Consider the following 18,417-nt stretch of genomic DNA (forward strand, 5'->3'; position numbering starts at 1 on the left):
TATAGATTCACATTTCTCTAATGAAACTAAAACTTCCTAAGTTATATCATGAAAAAAAGTTCCGTATACTAAATGCTTAAATGGAACTAAAAAGCATTTTATTAATTGGATGAATTATTAGCAAGACTTGCTAGTGAATAAGAAATGGTAACCTAACTATACCTTCGCAAGCTTAGATTTCTTCCGAAGAAATCAAACGTATTAGAACAAATTCGATCATTAACTAAAGTAATTTATTTCGGCATGGATGAGGAGTAAATTTCCTATTTTTCTAACCTTAAAACAATTAAAATTCAGTATTGCGCATTGATTATCACGAAAAGTTAGATTAGATGTGCAAGCGTTTAATGTAAGGCAAACAAGTTTTTTTTCCTAAGGTCTGATTGTTTTGAAGTGTAGTGCAAGCAATTATATTATTTGAGATGGCGTGCAGTAATATGTCTTGACAAGTGACTTTTTTCTAGTGCATTATAACCACAAAAATCGCAGGTAAAGTGTCGTCTAATTTCTTCATGTTGTTTTCGTTTATGTCGATTTAAATCATATGACCTTTTGTAACTTCGTGAACATTGGTCGCAATTATACGTCTTTTGTGAAGTCTCTAAGTTTTTTTTAAGATGTACAAGACCCACGTGACGATTCATGTGATTTTTCCGTTTAAATTGTTTGCCGCAAAAAGTACAATCAAACTGTGGCGTAACGTCACATTCGTATTTTAGATGATGAGTCAAACTATACAGATGCGAATAGGTTCGAGCACACTTTTTGCATTTGTATTTCTTTCCCAGTTTATGTCTTGATTCTTGAATTCTCTGCTTATTTTGACTCCACAGTTCGCTGTTACCAGCAGAAATATCTTCTTCTTCCTTATCTACAGCATAGAATTTTTATTCGTATTTTTCTCTTGTTCTTAAAATGTACCAAAATTTAATTTGCAAGTTTTTATTTCATATATCTAGTTAAAATATTTGAATTACCCGCGAACTCCAAAGATTCGATAAGTTCGGGAATCGGGAACTCCAAAGATTGAGTATTCTAACATTACGTCACACTCGATCGGTAACGTCAAAATCTATCAGGTTTTACCACTTGGTGGACTGAAAAGCATTGATTATATAGGATTTTGACTAAAATTAACTTTTTAGACGAAAGTAATTGAAAAATTGTGATATGGCTTTTCTTTTCCAATAGAAAACCCATTTCTTTAATTATTGTTGGCCATTTAGGAAGTGTGCGATTTGGACAATCCATCAAGAAAAAATATAATTTTCCGCGATTGAAGTTAGGTTACAATGTTTCTTGAAAATCGTTAAACTTCTCCGAATTTTTTTTTAAATCCCTTCAAATTCTTTATAATCATTTAAAATCTTTCGAAGTATCTCGACATTGACTAAAATTAATTGTAATCGCTTAAAACCTTCCAATTTTTCATAAATTCCTTTAAATCTTTTGAAAATCCTTGAAATCTTTGAATTTCTTTAAATCATTCGAAATTTCTAAAAATTCATTAAAATCTTTTTAAATAACATTCAATAGCTCACTTGAAATTCTTTAAAATCACTAAAACCGTCTTAAAATCTTATAAAATCTCTTGTAAATTCTTAAACCATTTCGAATTATTTTTAGATTATTTTTTTTAATCCCCCAAAAAGAAACTTTAAAATCCATAGTAATTTCTTAAAATTGAGTTTTTAGAAATCCTGTAAGATTTCTTGAAAATCGTCGAACTCCTCTGCATTTTTTTATATCTCTTAAAATTGTTTAAATTCCCCTAAATTCCTTTAAATCTCTTGAAAATCCCTAAATTCTTTAAATTTTTTCAAATCTTTGAAATCTTTTTAAGTAACTTGTCAATTACTCGCTTGACATTCTTTAAAATCTCTAAAACTGTTTTGAAATCTTATAAAACATATTGTAAATCCTTAAAACTTTTTGAATTATTTTGAATTATTTCTGAATCCTTAAAAAAAACTTTAATATATTGTCAAGTCTCTAGTAATTCCTTAAAATCACTTAAATTTTCAGAAATCCTGTAAGAATTCTTGAAAATCTTTAAATTCCTCTGCATTTTTTTAAGATCCTTTCAACTTTTCTAAAATAATTTAAAATCTTTCGTAACTGACTAGAATTAATTGAAATCTCTTAAAATCCTTAAAATTTGTTTTAACTTCTTAAAATCTGTTGAAAATCCTTAAGATCTTTGAATTTTTTTAAATCCTTAGAAATCTCTTAAAATTCATTAAAATCTTGTTAAGTAACATTCAATAGCTCACTTGACATTGTTTAAAATCACTAAAACTGTCTTAAATTTTTTTAAATGCCTGGTCAATCCGTAAAACGTTTGGAATTATTTTTAAATCCTTTAAAAGGAAATTTTAAATCCCGTCTTCTCCATATAGTAATTTCTTAAAATCACTTGAATTTTTAGAAGTCCTGTAAGATTTCTTGAAAATTCTGAAACTGCTCCGAATTTTGTTGAAACCCCTTCAGCTTCTTTAAAATCAATTGAAATATTTTTAAATTAAGTAAAATAATCTAAATCCTTTGAGTTTCCTTAAATTCCTAAAAATATTTTTTAAAAAGTTACAACCCTTGAAATCTCTTCAAATTTATTAAAATTTTTTTGAATAAATTTTCAGCAACTCGTTCGAAATTATTTAAAATCACTTAAATTGATTTAAAATCTTATCAAATATCTTGCAAATCCTTAAAACTGTTTGTACTCTTTAAAAAATCTTGGAAAGTCATTCAATTTTTCTGCATTTCTTTTAAAATCCCCTCAAATTCTTTAAATCATTAAAAATCTCTTCAGATTTCCTAAGATCACTTTAAAAAATTTTAAATCCTTTAAAGTCTCTTTGGCGTATTTCTTTTGATATGAAACTAGTTAAAATCACTTATTATCGAAAAGTATTATGACATAAGTCGCCGACAATTGAGGTTATAACCTAATTTATGGCAATTTATAATTTATCGTGGTGAATTGCCTAATCGCACACTTTCCAAATTCCCAAAAATAATGAAAGAAATGGCTTTTCTACCTTACATCCAAAACTATATCACGATTTTGAACTTAATATCGCCTAAATTAATTAATTTTCGTCAAACTCCTATATAAACAATGCTTTATAGTCTACCAAGTGGTAGACTTACACGTGGTAGGCCTTATAGATTTTGAAGTTACCGACGGAGTGTAATGTAATATTAGAATACTTAATACGACCGTGCCTATTACGCACACGCGCACCTCGAATTCACGGCAGCGCGCACTCTCACGCGCCTCACTCTCAAATAGGGCAGGGGAGAAGTAAAAAAATTCCGATCGCTCTTTTGGAGTTGGGACACTAGTATCTGTGGAGCGCTCGTATCTTTGGAATTCCAGTGTATATGAATTTACTGATACCTTCGATAACTTCTTCCTTGATCTCCAAATTGTCGTCGTTTTCGTATTCAATTAAAGTATTGGCACTAGAATTGTTGTCAGAAGAAATATGAGTAGTTATACAAAAATCTGACCAATCATCATCTCGACCTGTTGATTCCTCCGGCTCACTCTTGATCTGCACATCTAGAAAATAATCAAATTAAAATACCATTAGTATTTTTAAATGATTTTTATCTTTAACTAATAGCAGATATAGATTTCGTAAATAACCTGTACAGCATTAATGGCGTTACAGAAATATTCTTTAATGATCAAGCTTTGGCACTTTATTTCTATAGGGAGATTCTTCTCTTAATAAAAAAGTAGAGAAATAGAAAGATAATAAACTATAGCAGACTATAAAAGATTCGGACAGAATTTAAGTTATACAAAATTTTACAAATTCTATTAACTTTATCCATGTTGACTAAGAAACTGAAACAATTATAAACATATATGAACTTTTACCTTCCATAATTTCTTTCTTGATTTTAAAATTTTTGTCCTTGTGATATTCAACTTTGCAATTGAAATTGTTTCCATCAAGCTCAGGCAGTACATACTCTTGATATTCTGTTGTTGATCCTTTTCTTGTATCTTTTGAATGACCCTTTGATTTACCTGTTAAAAAAAAGATGTAACTTAAAATTTTTAAATAGAAAAATAGTTACTCATTATTCTGTCAGTCTTGGTCATGTTTTATGGATTTCAATTGGTTAACACTAGAGTGGATAGAATTAAAACAAATGAATTTTATTTGCACGCATGGCATTATATTTCTACAGGTATATAATAATATACAGTTTATAATTTACTGTAATCTTTCCTCTTATGTTCTAAAAAATGTTCTTTAGATTCCCTTCTAGATTTTATTCTTGTGTCCTTCAAACTCTCTTGGATTTCTCTAGAAAAATTATACACATGTAAATTATAATTTCTCAATAGTCTTGTATTGATCATTACCCTATAATCCTCGGCTTATACCAAGAGATTTTATATTTTATTTTAAATTTCTTTCAGGGTTTTATAAATTTGCACATTTTGTGTATTTCATTTTATTTAGAAAAGGGTCCTTCCGCAAATTAGATATAAATTTGACAATAAAAGACAGTTTGCATTGCATAAATATTATTTCATTAACCACGAATCAAACAATGACAATTGTATGATACAAAATAAATTCTTAACACGAATTATAAAAACGAATTTCTGGTAGAAAAAAATGTAAATGAAACTAGAGGTTCGTTTTTAATTTTATGATTTAGTAGTAACACTTGCTATTAAATAAAAAAATGTTCACCTAATTATGCCTTCTCAAACTTATATTTTCTCTTAATAAACAAACCGTACAAAAATAAATTCTACATCTCACAAAAGTAATTAATTGAAATATCGATAGAAAGTCAACCTACTATTTTGTAACCTTGTAAAAATGCAATTTAGTGTTATGTCATGATTTTAACGAAAAATATTTTTAGGCACACTGGAATTTCATGTAATACAGAAAAGAATTTTTTCAGACAATATAAGACATTTCCTCAGTTTTGAAGTATAGTTTACTTAATTGCTTGAAATGGTATTTAGGAAAATGTATTTACAAGACGAATTGTTTGGCTCGTTAAGTAGCCACAACAGTCACAAATAAATTTGGGTTTGACTGTGCATGTACTGATCGTTTATGCCTTAAATCGTTTATCGCAGAATTTACAAGTGAATTGTGGCTTGACGTCTCAATCGTATTTTAGATGTCGAGTCGAATGTTTTTTGTGTATACAGTTTCGCGCACACTTTTCACACCTATATTTTTTTCGGATTCCACATTTGATTCTTAAATTTTCGGCTTTATTTGTCTCTATTGGATAAATTCTCATGATCTGAAAGTTCAGCAACATTTTTTTTTGTAATCTTGTGCTCGATATTTTGTCAAGATATTTACTACAAATATATAAAGTTGGATCTTTGATTATTTTTTACCTTCATTTCCAAAGTTTACCCTTTGACGGTTTTAAGGATATCCTTGATGTTCTGTTTTTGATCTCACTTTATTTTCCTTCTAATCAACATTTCATTTATCTGTGAAAGAAAAAACAAAGTTTTAAATTCGAATTTTTCAACAGTAAAGTAATTGACCCATTACCCATTACACTCCGTTTATGTTTCCAAGATTTTGGAGTTGTTACTACTAAAGTGGACATCACTAAAACAAAGAAATTTAGTTTGCTGGTATGGTATTATAATTATACAGGGTTTATACTGAATTCTTTATTTTAAAATCATTTACATGTTTCATATATGTTCGGGTATTTTATTTTCCTTAAAACACAATCCTCGAGTATCTTTCGTGTTACAATACTTTATAATACTGATTTAGTAGTAGTACTTGCTAGATAAGGTATAGACACATTTAATGTGATACACCAAAAATTGTTTTCTGAAGTTTAAACGGTCTAAGCTTTACTGAACACAATTAAATTACTTAAGATGACGTGCAATCATATGGCTTGACATGTGAACTTTTTCTACAGCTTTATAACCACAAATATCGCAAGTATAGCGTCGTCCAATGGTTTCGTGGTGATCACGCTTGTGCCGAGTTAAAGAGCATTTTGCAGTGTAACTTCGACAACATTTTTCACACTTAAACCTGGCTTGTGATGGTTTTGAGTTTGTTTTAAGATGAACCAGACTTATATGTCTAGTCATGCTACATTTCATCTTGAATCGTCTTTCGCAGAATTTACAAATAAATGCTGGCGTGACATCGCATCCAAACTTTTGATGATAACACAAACTACGTTTACTTTTATAGGTTCGAGCACACTTTTCGCATGTGTACTTCTGTTCTGGTTTCACATTTGATTCTTGAACTTTCCGTTTTGTTTTTCCCAGATGCGATCTCAACACTATTGATTGATATTTTCGATTATCGCCTAAATTTATCTCTCTACTCGGTAAACTTCCATCGTCTGAAAGTTCAAAAAAATATATACATTTTTTTTTAATCTCGTACTGGATATTTTTCAAATATAATTACTAAAAATACATGAACTCTTACCTTCAATACTTTCTTCCTTGATTTCTAAAGTATCATCAACATTATACTTAATTTTGCAAGCAAAATCCTTTACATTAGTCTTAGGCAGTAGATGTTCGTCTTGCCTCTGGTGTTCGAAAGAATATGCCTGATATTTTCTATTTAGTCTTTTCCTTCTTTTTTTCGACTTAATCTTTTTTTTATCTGTAAAAAAAGTTTTAGATTAAAGTTTATTGATAATAAAATAATTTATCATTATCTTATAAGTCTTGGTTTAAATTTCCAGGGGTTTCAAGTTGTTAGCACTAGAGTAGAATTCATTAAAACAAATAAAGTTAGTTTACATATACGCCATTATAATTCTACAGGTTTTAAACTTCATTTTTTATTTTAAATTTGTTTACATGTTTCGTATGCTTACAAAGTTCGTGTATTTTTTTTTTTATCAGGCCGCCCTTATAAGTGCGATTTTAGGTACTGCAAACAATACCTAAAATAGTACTTTTTAGGATAAGCCGTAAAATTTTTACTGCAGGTAAAGTAACTGAGACTGTGATCTGATTGGCTGATGGACATTTATATCTGTATTGTATGGTACTTTGAGAGCAGTGGCCCTAACTTTGGCATGTAGACACACAATTAAGCTCACTGGTGTGTTAAAAAATGTGTGACTCGTCCTTCATCTTGAGAATTGAATTGAACTGAATTGAATTGGATTGCAATGGAATGAATTGGAGTGTGTTGGAATGAATTTGATTGGAATCTATTGGTTTGGAATGAATTGGAGTGGCTTTGATTCGATTGGGTTGGAGTAGATAGGATTTGATTGAATTGGAATGGATTAGAATGGATTCGAATGAATGGGAATGCATTTTAGTGGATTGGATTATAATTACATTGGGTTAGAATGGATTGCATTGAAATATATGGGTTTGGAGTGAAGTAGGTTGGATTAGAACAAATTAAATTGGAATGAATAAGTTGGATTGAAATGAGTTGGATTGGATTCGACAGGATTAGATTGGAATTAATTGGATTGGAATGTATTGGATTAGAATGAATTGGAGTGGATTGCATTAAATTGGGTTAAAGTGCATTTGATTTGCTGAATTGGATTGGAGTAAATTGGATTATAATTAAATTGGATTGGGATGGATTGAATCAGAGTGGTTTTGGATTGAAAAAAGTAGGTTGGATTGGAATAAATTGGATTGTAATCAAAGAATTGAATTGGAATGGATTGGAAATAATTGGATTGGAGTTAAGTGAATTTGAATGAGTTGGAATTGACTATAGTGAATTGGATTATAATTAAATTGGATTGTAATGGGTCGAAATGGAATGGATTGGATTGAAGTGGGTTGGATTGGAATAAATTGAATTGGAATGAATGAATTTCATCGGAATGGATTGGAATTAATTTAATAGGATTGGAGTTAAGTGAATTGGAATGAGTTGGAATGTGTTAGAATGAAGTACATTGAAATCGATTGTAATGAATCTGATGGCACTTGATTGAATTAGAGTGGATTAGAATGAATTGGATTGCATTCGACTGGATAAGATTAGATTGGAAGGGATTGAAGTGGTCTAGTCTGGAATGAATTGCAATGAATTGGAGTGAATTAAACTTGATTGGATTGGAAAGCATTTGATTGTATTCGATCGTGTTAGAGTGGATTCAAATGGATTGGATCGAACCGGTTTGGCATGCATTGTCTTGGATTACAGTGAATTGGAACGAATGGGAGTGGATTGGATTAAAATAGAATGCGATGGATTGAAGCGCTCTGGGTTGGAATGCATTTTACTGGAATGAATAAGAGTGAATTAAATTCTATTTGATTGGAAAGAATTTGATTGTATTCGATGGATAAAAGTGAATTTTAATGGATTTGATTGAACTGGATTAGCATGAATTTGACTGGATTAGAGTGGATTGGGAGAATTAAAAGTGGATTGGAATGGATTGAAATAGCTTGGTATGAATTATTTTAGATTGGATTGTAGAGGATTGGATTAGATTGCATTAGATCGGAGTGATTCAAATGAATTAATTTGAATTGGATTGAATTAGAATGGATTGGATATAATTATATTAGAATGAGTTGCATTGGATTGGATTGGAGTTAGTTAAATTAGATTATAGTGGATTAGATTGGAGAGGAGTGGACTAAAATGGATTGGAATGGGTGAAATAAGAATGGATTACAGAAGGATGGAATGGATATATTGGAATCAATTAGATTGGATTTGAGTGGATTTGATTGGATACGATTGGATTTCTTCTCGGGATTTTCGATTACAACTCTAGACAACCTATTTGCACTTATGGCCGACTGATACTCGTCTCGTCTCAGCTACGCCTGCACTCCGCCGCGTACTGCAACTTTCACACTTAGCTAAAAAATTGCCAATTAGGGTCCTTGTATTACAAATAGCAATTATTGATAAAAAGAGTTCTTTAGCAAATTTGATTATTAGAATCCGTTTTTAATGTAGGTTTCGTAGTAACACCTGCTAGTTTAGACATAGAAGCTTTTAATACAATGAAAATGAATTTTTTACGGTTTAAATGGTTTAAAGTTGAGTTTTCAAAATTAAATTACTTGATATGGAGCGTAGTTATGTATATTGAAAAGTGACCTTTTTCTAATATTGTATTGTATAATTGCAAATTTCGCATGTAAATTGTCGTCTAATAGCTGCCTCGTAATGTTCACGTTTATATCGAGTTAAATAAAATTGCAAAGTGTAATTTCTAAATCATTTATCACAATTAATCCTCGCTTGCGTTGTCTTAAAATTCGTTTTATGGGAAACTAGATTATTATGTTTATTAACGTAACTTTTATGTCGAAGAAGTTTGCAACAAAATTTACAGTTAAAATATGGTGTGACGTGGCAATACAATTTTTGGTGATGGTTTAAACTATGTGTGTGTTATCGCCTCAGTACGTCTTTTCCGATGCTACATTTGATTCTTTTATTTTCGGTTTAGTTTTGACCAGATTATTTTAGAATTTGTGTTTACAATTTTCTATCATCAGCTGGTTTTACCTCTCTATTTGATACACTTCTCCACAAACTGTAAGTATAACAGTGGACTGTCTTTTCTAAATCTTGCACAGAATATTTAAAAAAATATGTATTCACTATAAATATGTGCGGCTTTACCTTCGAAAATATTTTTCTTCATTTCCAAAGATTCGTGAATGTTATGTTCAATTTCGATAATTTCTTCCTTAATACACAAAGTTTGGTCGTTCTTATATTCAATATTCCAACCAAAATCCTTTGCATTATTCTTAGGCAGCAGATCTTGGTCTACCCTTTGATGTTTTAAAGGATATGCTTGATATTCGGTTGTTGACCTTATTTTATTTTCCCTCCAATCACTCTTTAATTTATCTACGAAAGAAAAAACAAAGTTTTAAGTTAGTATTTTTCAAAAATAAAGTAATTTATCATTATGTTATAACATTAAAGCGGAATTCACTAAAACAGAGAAACTACGTTTGCAGGTACGGTATCGTAATTCTACAGGGTTTAAACTACACTTTTTATTTTAAATTTATTTAAATCTTTTATATATTTACAAAGTTCGGGTATTTTCTTTTACAGAAAACAGAACCCTTGAATAACTTTATTGACAAATAACAGTTTATAATGCATATTTGGTGGTAACACTTGCTAGATTAAATATATGAAAGCATTTAAGGTAATGGGCAAATAAAGTTTTTTCTAAAGGTTTAAACGATGTAAAGTTTAGTGTACGCAATTTATTTGCTTGAGATGACGTGAAGTGATATGGCTTGATAAGTGACTTTTCTCTAGTGCTTTATAACCACAAATATCACAAGTATAGTGTCGTCTAATTGTTTCGTGTTGTTCACGATTGTGTCGAGTTAAAGAAAATTTCGCAGCATAACTTCGAGAACACTTGTCACAATAAAACCTCACTTGCGGTGTGTTTAAGTTTGTTTTATGATGAACCAAATCTATATGCCTTGTCATGCTACCTTTCACCTTAAATCGCTTTTTACAAAATTTACAAATAAATTGGGGTATGACATCGCATCCGAATTTTCGATGAACAGTCAAGTATCGTTTCTCTTTATAGGATCGAGCACACTTTTCACATGTGTATTTCTTTTCTGGTTCCATATTTGATTCTTGAATTTTCGGTTTTGATATGCCCTGATGCATTTTCAACTCTTTTGAATGATATTTTCGACAATTACCAAGTTTTAGCTCTCTATTCGAAAAATTTGTATCGTCTGAAATTTTAAAAATATATTTTTTTTATAAATCTGTTACTATATGCTTTTCGAAGATAATTACAAAAAATACATGCAATTTAACCTTCAATCATTTCTTCCTTGACTTCCATTGTATCGCCAACGCTATACTTAATTTTGTAACAAAAATCATTTCCCATATTCTTAAGCAGTAGATGGTGGTCTTGCCTCTGTTGTTTGGCAGGATATGCTTGATATTTCCTTCTTAATCTTTTTCTTATTTCCTTCAAATTACTCTTCGATTTATCTGTTTGAAAAAGTTTTTAATTAGAATTTTTCAATAACAAAGTAATTTATTATTATCCTATAAATCTTGATCTATATTTCCAGGAAATTCAAGTTGTTAACACTAAAGCAGAAATAACTAATTCAAATAAAGTTAGTTTGCGTGTATGGTATTATAATTCTACAGGTTTTAAACTAATTTTTTTATTTTAAATTTCTTTACATGTTTCGGATCCTTACAAAACTCGCGTATTTTATTTCCTTTCAAAAATAGCCCTTTAGTGAATTTGATCATTATGGTCTCTTTATAATGTAGGTATAATAGTAACACTTGTTATTTTAACCATAAAAACATTTAATGCAATGAAAACAAAATTCTAATATTTAAATTAGTTCAAGTTTATTATACGCAATTAAGTAATTTGCGATGACGTGCAATTATATGGCTTGACAAGTGACTTTTTTCTAGAGATTTATAATCACAAATATCGCAAATACACTTATCGAAATTATGCCTCATTTGCGATAACAGAAATTTTTTTGTAAGATGTACAAGACCCACGTGACGCTTTGTGTAATTTTCCAGTTTAAATAGTTTGCCGCAGAATTTTAATCTGAATTTTTGAATTACGCCACATTCGAATTTTCTATGAGTATCCAAATGATGTTTCATTTTATAGGTTCGAGCACACTTTTCGCATTTGTATTTCTTTTCCGATTCCACCTTTGATTCTGGAATTTTAGGATGCATTTTCAGCACTTTCGATTGATATTTTCTATTATCATTTGGTGTTAACTCTCTATTGTATAAATACCCATATTCTGAAAGTTTAACAATAGCGTTTAAAAAAACCTTTATCTCGATATTTTTTGAAGATATTTACTAGAAATATATGAACTTTTCTTTCTATAATTTCTCCTTTGATTTCTGAATTCTAATACAATCATATTCAATTTTAAATTCAAATATTGGTATTTTGAAAGACATTCTAGATATTCTGCTGTTAATCTTATTCTTGCTTCGCTTGAATCATTCTTTGATTTATCTGTGGAAAACACGAAAACGTAAATTAGAATTTTTTATAGTAAAATAATTGATCATTACCCTACATAAGTCTCGGTTTATGTATGAAAGAGCTTCAAAATGTCAACACTAATTTGGACATAATTAAAACAAATAAGCTTTAGGTAAAAAATAGTGTTATAAGTCCATAGTTTTTAAACTTCCTATTTTAAATTCCTTTCAATGTTTTAAACATTTACACATTTTGCGTATATTATTTTATTCAGAAAAGTACCCTTTCGTAAATTTAACATTAATTTGACAATAAAAGACTATTTACAATGCAGAAATATTATTTTATGGACTTGGAATCAATATATTCATATTTGTTTAATATAAAATAAATTCTTGACTTAAATTATAAAAACAAATGTAGTGGAAACCCCATTTAAGTAAAACTAAAGTGCCCTTTTTTAATTTTATACTTATAAGTAGTAACACTTGCTAGTAAATAAAAAAAAATGTTTACCTAATTATCCCTTCTCAAACCTAGCTTTTTTCGAAATAAATAAAACGTATATGAACAAATTCTACATACTTTAAACAGGAACTTAACGTATTACAGAAAAGATTTTTTTTCAACAGAAATTTCGTAAGTTTTAAAGTTTAGCGTACTAAATTAATGGAGATGGTACTTAGAAACATGAATTGACAAGCCAAATTTTTGGGTCGTTTTGTAGCCACAATAGTCACAAATAAATTGCGGCTTGATTCTTCCATGTTCTGAGTTTTTATGTCGATTTAAAGCATTTAGCCAAGTGTAACTTCGCGAACATTTGTCGCAATTATACCGTGATTTAGATTGCTGCGCGTTTGATTTAAGATGAACAAGACGCACGTGTGTATTCATCTGATTTTTCCGCTTAAATCGTTTGCCACAGAATATACATCCGAACTGTGGAATGACATCGCATTCAAATTTTTTATGACGATTCAAACCATTTTTCTTTTTATAGCTTCGCGCACATTTTTCGCATTTGTATTTCTTTTCTGATTTCATATTTGATTCTTGAATCTTCGGGTTTCTTTCTGCATGATGTATTGTACAGACGCCTGATTGATAATTCGTATTTTCATAATCTGAAACTTTAACAAAATATATATTTTTTAATTTTGTGCTAAATCTTTTTCAAAGGTATTTACTATAAATATGTGAAGTTTTACCTTCGATAATTTCCTCCTTGATTTCCAAGGATTCGTTATTACTATATTGAATTTCGCAGGTGAAGACCATTTCATTATGTCTAGGCAGTTCCTTAAAGGCATCCCTATGCTGTTTTAAAATGTATGGTTGATATTCCCTCGTTGATTTTATTTTTGTTTCCATCGAAGCACACTTTGATTTATCTGTGAAAAAAACAAAGATGAGAATGCCAATTTTTCAACAGTAAAATAATTGATGATTATCCTTTAAGTATCTTTTTACGTTTCTAAGAGTTTCAAATTCTTCACACTAAAGCGGACATAATTAAAAAAAAATGTTTAAGGTATGGCCTTATAATTCTACAGGCTATGAGATCAATTGTGTATTTTTAAATCCTTTATATGTTTCATGTATTCAAAAATTTCGGGTACTTTATATAATTTAAAAAATAATCCTGCAGTGTATTTGATATACACTTTATAATAAAAGACTGTTTACAATGCATAAATGTTATTTTATTCACTTTGAATCAAATAAACTCATATTTGTCTGATACAAAAAAATATCTCGGCTTAAATTATGAAAACGAAAGCAGTATACAAAATGTTTTAATGGATCTAGAAAACATTTACTTGATATTATGATTTGGTAGTAAACCTTGCTAGTAAGTAAAAAATTGGTCACCCTACTATACTTTCTGTTATGCAACCTTAAAAAAATTAAATTCAGTATTGAGTCTAGTAATATGTTTCGACAATCCACTCTTTTCTTTCGCTTTGAAGCCACAGTAGTCACAAAGATATTGTGGCTTGACATCTGCATGTTCTAAACGTTTATGTCGAATTAAAGTATTTAACCAAGTGTAACCTCGAAAACATATGTCACATTTATAAGTTAATACAAACTTCTTTGAGTTTGGATTGTGATGCACGCGACCTATATGGTTATTTATGTGATGTTTTTTTAAATAGCTTTTCACAGAATTTACATTTGAATTGTGGCATGACGTCACATTCGAATGTTTGATGGCTAATCAAGACTTTTTTATATATATAGCTTCGCGCGCACTTGTCACATTTGTATTTCCTTTCAGATTCCATCTTCGTTTCTTGAATTTTCGCCATTCTTTTAGCTTGATGTATTGTGAACACGTTCGATTGGTATTTCCGATTATTGATTGGTTTAAAGTATCTATTCGATAAATTTCCATAATCTGAAAGTTTGGAAAATTTTTTGTTAATATTGTTCTGAATCTGTTTTAAAGGTATTTATTAAAAATATATAGAGTTTTACCTTTGACAATTTCTTCCTTGACTTTTAAGGATTCGTCATTGCTAGCTTTCCTCAGTTGTTTTAAAAAATATGGTTGATATTCCTTTGTTGATTTTATTATTATTTTCTTCCAATTACTATTTGATTTATCTATGAAAAAAGCCAAAGATTTAAATTAGAATTCTTCAATAGTAAAATAATTGATCATTATCCTATAAGTCGCGAATTATGTTTCCAAGAGTTTCCAGTTCTTCACACTAAAGCGGACATGATTAAAACAGAATTTCGTTCACAGGTATGACCTTACAATCCTACAGCTCTTAAACTCAATTCTGTATTTTACATTCCTTTATGTGTTTTATTTATTCACAAATGTAGAGTGTTCAATTTTATTCAAAAAAGAATCCTTCAATAAAATTGAGACAAATTTTATAATAAAAGACTATTTACAACGTATAAATGTTAATTTATCAACTAGAAATCAAATAAATTCATGTTAGTCTAATACAAGAAACAATTTCGCACCTTACATTATAAAAACGAATTCGATACACAAAATGTTTGAATGGAACTAGAAAAAATGTTCTTTGCTTTATGATTTAGTACTAAAACTTGCTATTGAATAAAAAAATTTCACTTAACTAGCCCTTCTCTAAATTAAATTTTTTACCAATAAACCAAACTATAAGAAGATATTCTACATTTATCAAAAGTAATTTATGTCAATATTGACAGTGAATGAATTTAATGTTTTGCAACTTAAAAAAATAAAATAACATTCAGCATTTAATGTAATACAAGAGTTTTTTCAAGTGTTATTATAAATTTTTTAAGACTTAAAGTTGCGAATACTAAAGTTTCAGATGGCGTCTAGTAATATGTCTCGACAAGGTACTTTTCATATTCGTTTTGTAAACACAATAGTCGCAAAGAAATTGTGGCTTGACGACCGTTGCATGAACTAAACGGCTATGTCGATTTAAGGCGCTTGCCGAAGTATAACTTCGCGAACATTTGTCGCATTTATGATTGGATTTCGATTTCTGTGATTTTGATTTAAGATGTACAACATCCACGTGGGTATTCATGTTACCAATTTGTTTAAATAGCTTCCCACAGAATTTACATACGAACTGTGGAATGACGTCGCATTCGAATTTTTTATGACGACTCAAACTTTCTTTCCGTTTATAGGATCGAGCACACTTTTGACATTTGTATTTCTTTGCTGATTCCTCCTTCCTTTCTTGAATTTTTGACTTTGGTCCGGTCTGATACCCTTTTAATACTTTTGATTGAGATTTTCGCTTATCGCTAAATTTTACGTTTCTATTCGGTAAATATCCATAATCTGAAATTTCAAAAATGTTTTTTTTTTAATCTTGTGCTGAATCTTCTTTAGATGTATTTACTACGACAAATGTATAAAGTTTTACCTTCGATCATTTCTTTCTTGATTTCCAACGTTTCGAAATTACAATATTCAATTTCACAGGTGACATCTGTTTTATTATTTATAGACAGTTCATTGTGAGCTTCCATTAGGTATTTTATATGACATGGTTGACATTCTCTTGTTGATTTTATTATTGTTTCCTTTGAATCACTCCTTGATTTATCTGTGGAAAAAACCAAAGATTTAAATTAGAATTTTTCAGTAGTAAAATAATTGATCATTGTTAGATGTTTGAATTTGTGTTTCCAAGACTTTCAAATTCTTCGCACGCGTACATAATTAAAAGCCATACAGTTATGACCTGATAATTATACAGGCTCTGAACTCAAATTTTTATTTTATAACTTCCTTCATATCCTTCGTGTATTTACAAATTTCGGGTATTTTATTTAATTTAAACAAGAATCTTTAGTAAATTTGTTATATATTTTTATAATAAAAAACTGTTTACAATGCGTGAAAGTGATTTTATTAACTCTGGATCGTATAGATATATATTTCTCTAATACAGAAAATTTAAAGAAAATCAAATATTACAACGAATTCAGTATACAAAATGTTTAAATGTAACTAGAAACAAATTTGTTGATTTAGTAGTAAAACTTACTACTGACTAAAAAAATGTTCACATAACTACACCTTCTCCAACTTAAATTTTTTCCACATAAACCAAACTATAAGAACAAATTTCTCGTTTAAGAAAAAGAATGTATGATGTTATCGATGGAGAATAAATTTGTTTTAATCTTAACAAAAATTAAAATTCAGTATTACGCACTGATTTTCATGAGAAATTAGTTTATCTATACATGCATATAATGTAATACTAAAAAGAATTTTTAACTGATGTTAGAAAATTCCTAAAGTTTAAAGTTTGGCGTAATAAAAAACTTGAGATGAAATCTAGCAACATGCTTCGATAAGCAACTCTTTCTTTTCGTTTTGTAGCCACAATAGTCACAAATAAATTGCGGTTTGACTGCTGCATGTTCGGCTTCTTTGTGTCCAATTGAAGTATTTAGCCAAATGTAACTTCGCAAACGTTGGTCGCATTTATGCCTTGATTTTGATATCTGTAAGTGCCATGAAATAATGTGTCTTGCCAGATTTCTCTTCTGATTTGTTTTATATTCGCAATAATCGCAAAAAAATTGTTGCGTGACTGCTGCATATTCTAAACGGCTGTGTTGATTTAAACCACTTAGCGAATGATAACTTCGACAACATTTTTCGCATTTATGTTTTATTTCGATTCCTGTGAATTGGATTTTAGATGTACACGATCTATGTGAGTATTTATGGTACCAATCTGTTTAAACGGCTTCTCACATAATTTACATCTAAATTGTGGAATGACGTGGAATTCAAATTTCTTATGACGGTCCAAACTTTCTTTCCATTTTTAGCTTCGAGCACACTTTTCACATTTGTATTTCTTTTCCGATTCTTCATTCAGTTCTTTAATTTTTTTGGGCTTTAAACCCTTCTGATAAATATTCAATACTTGTGATTGGCATTGTCGATTATCGCTAAGTTTAACGTCTATATTCGATAAATTTTCATAATCTGAAAGTTCAAGAATAATTTTTTTTTAAATCTTGTGCTGAAGCTTTTTTTAAAAGTATTAACTACAAATATATGAAGTTATACCTTCGCTTATTTCCTCCTTGATGTCCAGAGTTTCGTCATTACTATATTCAATATCGCAGATAGAATTCTTTTCATCATTTATAGACAGTTCATTGTGGGCTTCCGTCAACTGCTTTAAAGAATATGATCGACATTCCATTGTTAATTTTATTCGTGTTTCCTCTGAAGCACTCTTTAATGTTTCTGCGAATAAAATACAAAGATTTGAATCTCGATTTATTTTTCCAAGAGTTTCACGTTCTTCACATTAAAGGGGCTACAATTACGTAAAACAAAGTTTTATTTACAGATATGCCCAGATGTATTCTACAGACTCTGAACTCAATTTTTTATTTCTTTGTATGTTTTATGTATTCACAAATTTTTGGTATTTTATTTAATTTAATAAAAAAATCCTTTAGTAAAATTGATACATATTTTATAATGAAAGACTATTTACAATGCGGAAATATTGTTTTATCAGGTCGGAATCAAATAAATTCATATTTGTCTAATACAAAAAATTCTAAACTTAAATTATAAAAACAAATTAATTATACATAACATTTTATTGGAACTGGCAAGCATTTTTTAATTTAAAGAAATCTGTATTACCATCAGAGTTCGTTACCATAAATCAGTGTAGATATCATTCCACAATCCGTGAAAATAGAAATAAAAACTATTGATTATTATTAAACTATTCAAATAACAGAAAATACGTAACGTCTTTTCAGACTAGATACAATTTTTTTTTAATTTAAATTTATTCTGAGATAGGATTTACTCCATCGCTCCACTGAGAATCGAACTTATTAGTAGAGCTATTAGTAGAGCGACGGAGTAGATCTTTTATCAGAAAAAATTCG

The 18,417-nt window shown here is 29.3% G+C and overlaps 5 protein-coding genes across 9 annotated transcripts in view; all 5 read right to left on the minus strand.

Annotated features, from left to right (window-relative positions):
- Positions 1-4,039, minus strand: part of LOC117168541 (zinc finger protein 678-like) — a 6,331-nt gene extending 2,292 nt beyond the window's left edge. Inside the window, exons 1-3 of one of the 2 annotated variants that reach the window (XM_033354277.1) lie at positions 3,893-4,039; positions 3,404-3,568; positions 37-871 (exon numbers count right to left, since the gene is read on the minus strand). In XM_033354277.1, the coding sequence (XP_033210168.1) occupies positions 414-871; positions 3,404-3,568; positions 3,893-3,899 (630 nt within the window). In that variant the 5' untranslated portion in view covers positions 3,900-4,039 and the 3' untranslated portion in view covers positions 37-413. Of the gene's footprint in view, positions 1-36; positions 872-3,403; positions 3,569-3,892 lie in introns of those variants that run through there. The other variant, XM_033354276.1, reaches the window with a different exon arrangement.
- A 1,632-nt stretch (positions 4,040-5,671) lies between these two features.
- On the minus strand, positions 5,672-9,865 carry LOC117168538 (zinc finger protein 726-like). Its single transcript, XM_033354273.1, has 3 exons — positions 9,636-9,865; positions 6,480-6,662; positions 5,672-6,390 (listed from the first exon to the last, which is right to left on the minus strand). The coding sequence occupies exons 1-3, from the start codon at positions 9,655-9,657 to the stop codon at positions 5,897-5,899; spliced, it is 699 nt and encodes a 232-aa protein (XP_033210164.1). The 5' UTR covers positions 9,658-9,865; the 3' UTR covers positions 5,672-5,896.
- A 287-nt stretch (positions 9,866-10,152) lies between these two features.
- Positions 10,153-10,996, minus strand: LOC117168543 (zinc finger protein 717-like). The gene is made up of 2 exons (XM_033354279.1): positions 10,824-10,996; positions 10,153-10,738 (listed from the first exon to the last, which is right to left on the minus strand). Exons 1-2 carry the CDS (start codon positions 10,897-10,899, stop codon positions 10,227-10,229), a joined length of 588 nt encoding a protein of 195 aa, XP_033210170.1. The 5' UTR covers positions 10,900-10,996; the 3' UTR covers positions 10,153-10,226.
- Positions 10,997-12,450: 1,454 nt separating this feature from the next.
- Positions 12,451-16,066, minus strand: LOC117168534 (zinc finger protein 92-like). Of its 4 annotated transcripts, none has more exons than XM_033354268.1 (5): positions 15,598-15,705; positions 14,485-14,613; positions 14,260-14,404; positions 13,212-13,394; positions 12,451-13,127 (listed from the first exon to the last, which is right to left on the minus strand). In XM_033354268.1, the coding sequence occupies exons 3-5, from the start codon at positions 14,399-14,401 to the stop codon at positions 12,667-12,669; spliced, it is 786 nt and encodes a 261-aa protein (XP_033210159.1). In that variant the 5' UTR covers positions 14,402-14,404; positions 14,485-14,613; positions 15,598-15,705; the 3' UTR covers positions 12,451-12,666. The 4 variants fall into 4 exon arrangements, with proteins under 4 accessions (XP_033210159.1, XP_033210158.1, XP_033210161.1 ...); XM_033354267.1 differs by having other exon boundaries at positions 12,451-13,133; XM_033354270.1 differs by lacking the exon at positions 12,451-13,127 and adding an exon at positions 15,900-16,066 and having other exon boundaries at positions 13,279-13,394; positions 15,557-15,814.
- A 582-nt stretch (positions 16,067-16,648) lies between these two features.
- On the minus strand, positions 16,649-17,723 carry LOC117168546. Its single transcript, XM_033354282.1, has 2 exons — positions 17,570-17,723; positions 16,649-17,485 (listed from the first exon to the last, which is right to left on the minus strand). Exons 1-2 carry the CDS (start codon positions 17,706-17,708, stop codon positions 17,322-17,324), a joined length of 303 nt encoding a protein of 100 aa, XP_033210173.1. The 5' UTR covers positions 17,709-17,723; the 3' UTR covers positions 16,649-17,321.
- Between the last annotated feature and the right edge of the window lie 694 nt (positions 17,724-18,417).

The sequence above is a fragment of the Belonocnema kinseyi genome, chromosome 2, assembly GCF_010883055.1.
Source record: "Belonocnema kinseyi isolate 2016_QV_RU_SX_M_011 chromosome 2, B_treatae_v1, whole genome shotgun sequence".
NCBI classification, from domain to species: domain Eukaryota; kingdom Metazoa; phylum Arthropoda; class Insecta; order Hymenoptera; family Cynipidae; genus Belonocnema; species Belonocnema kinseyi.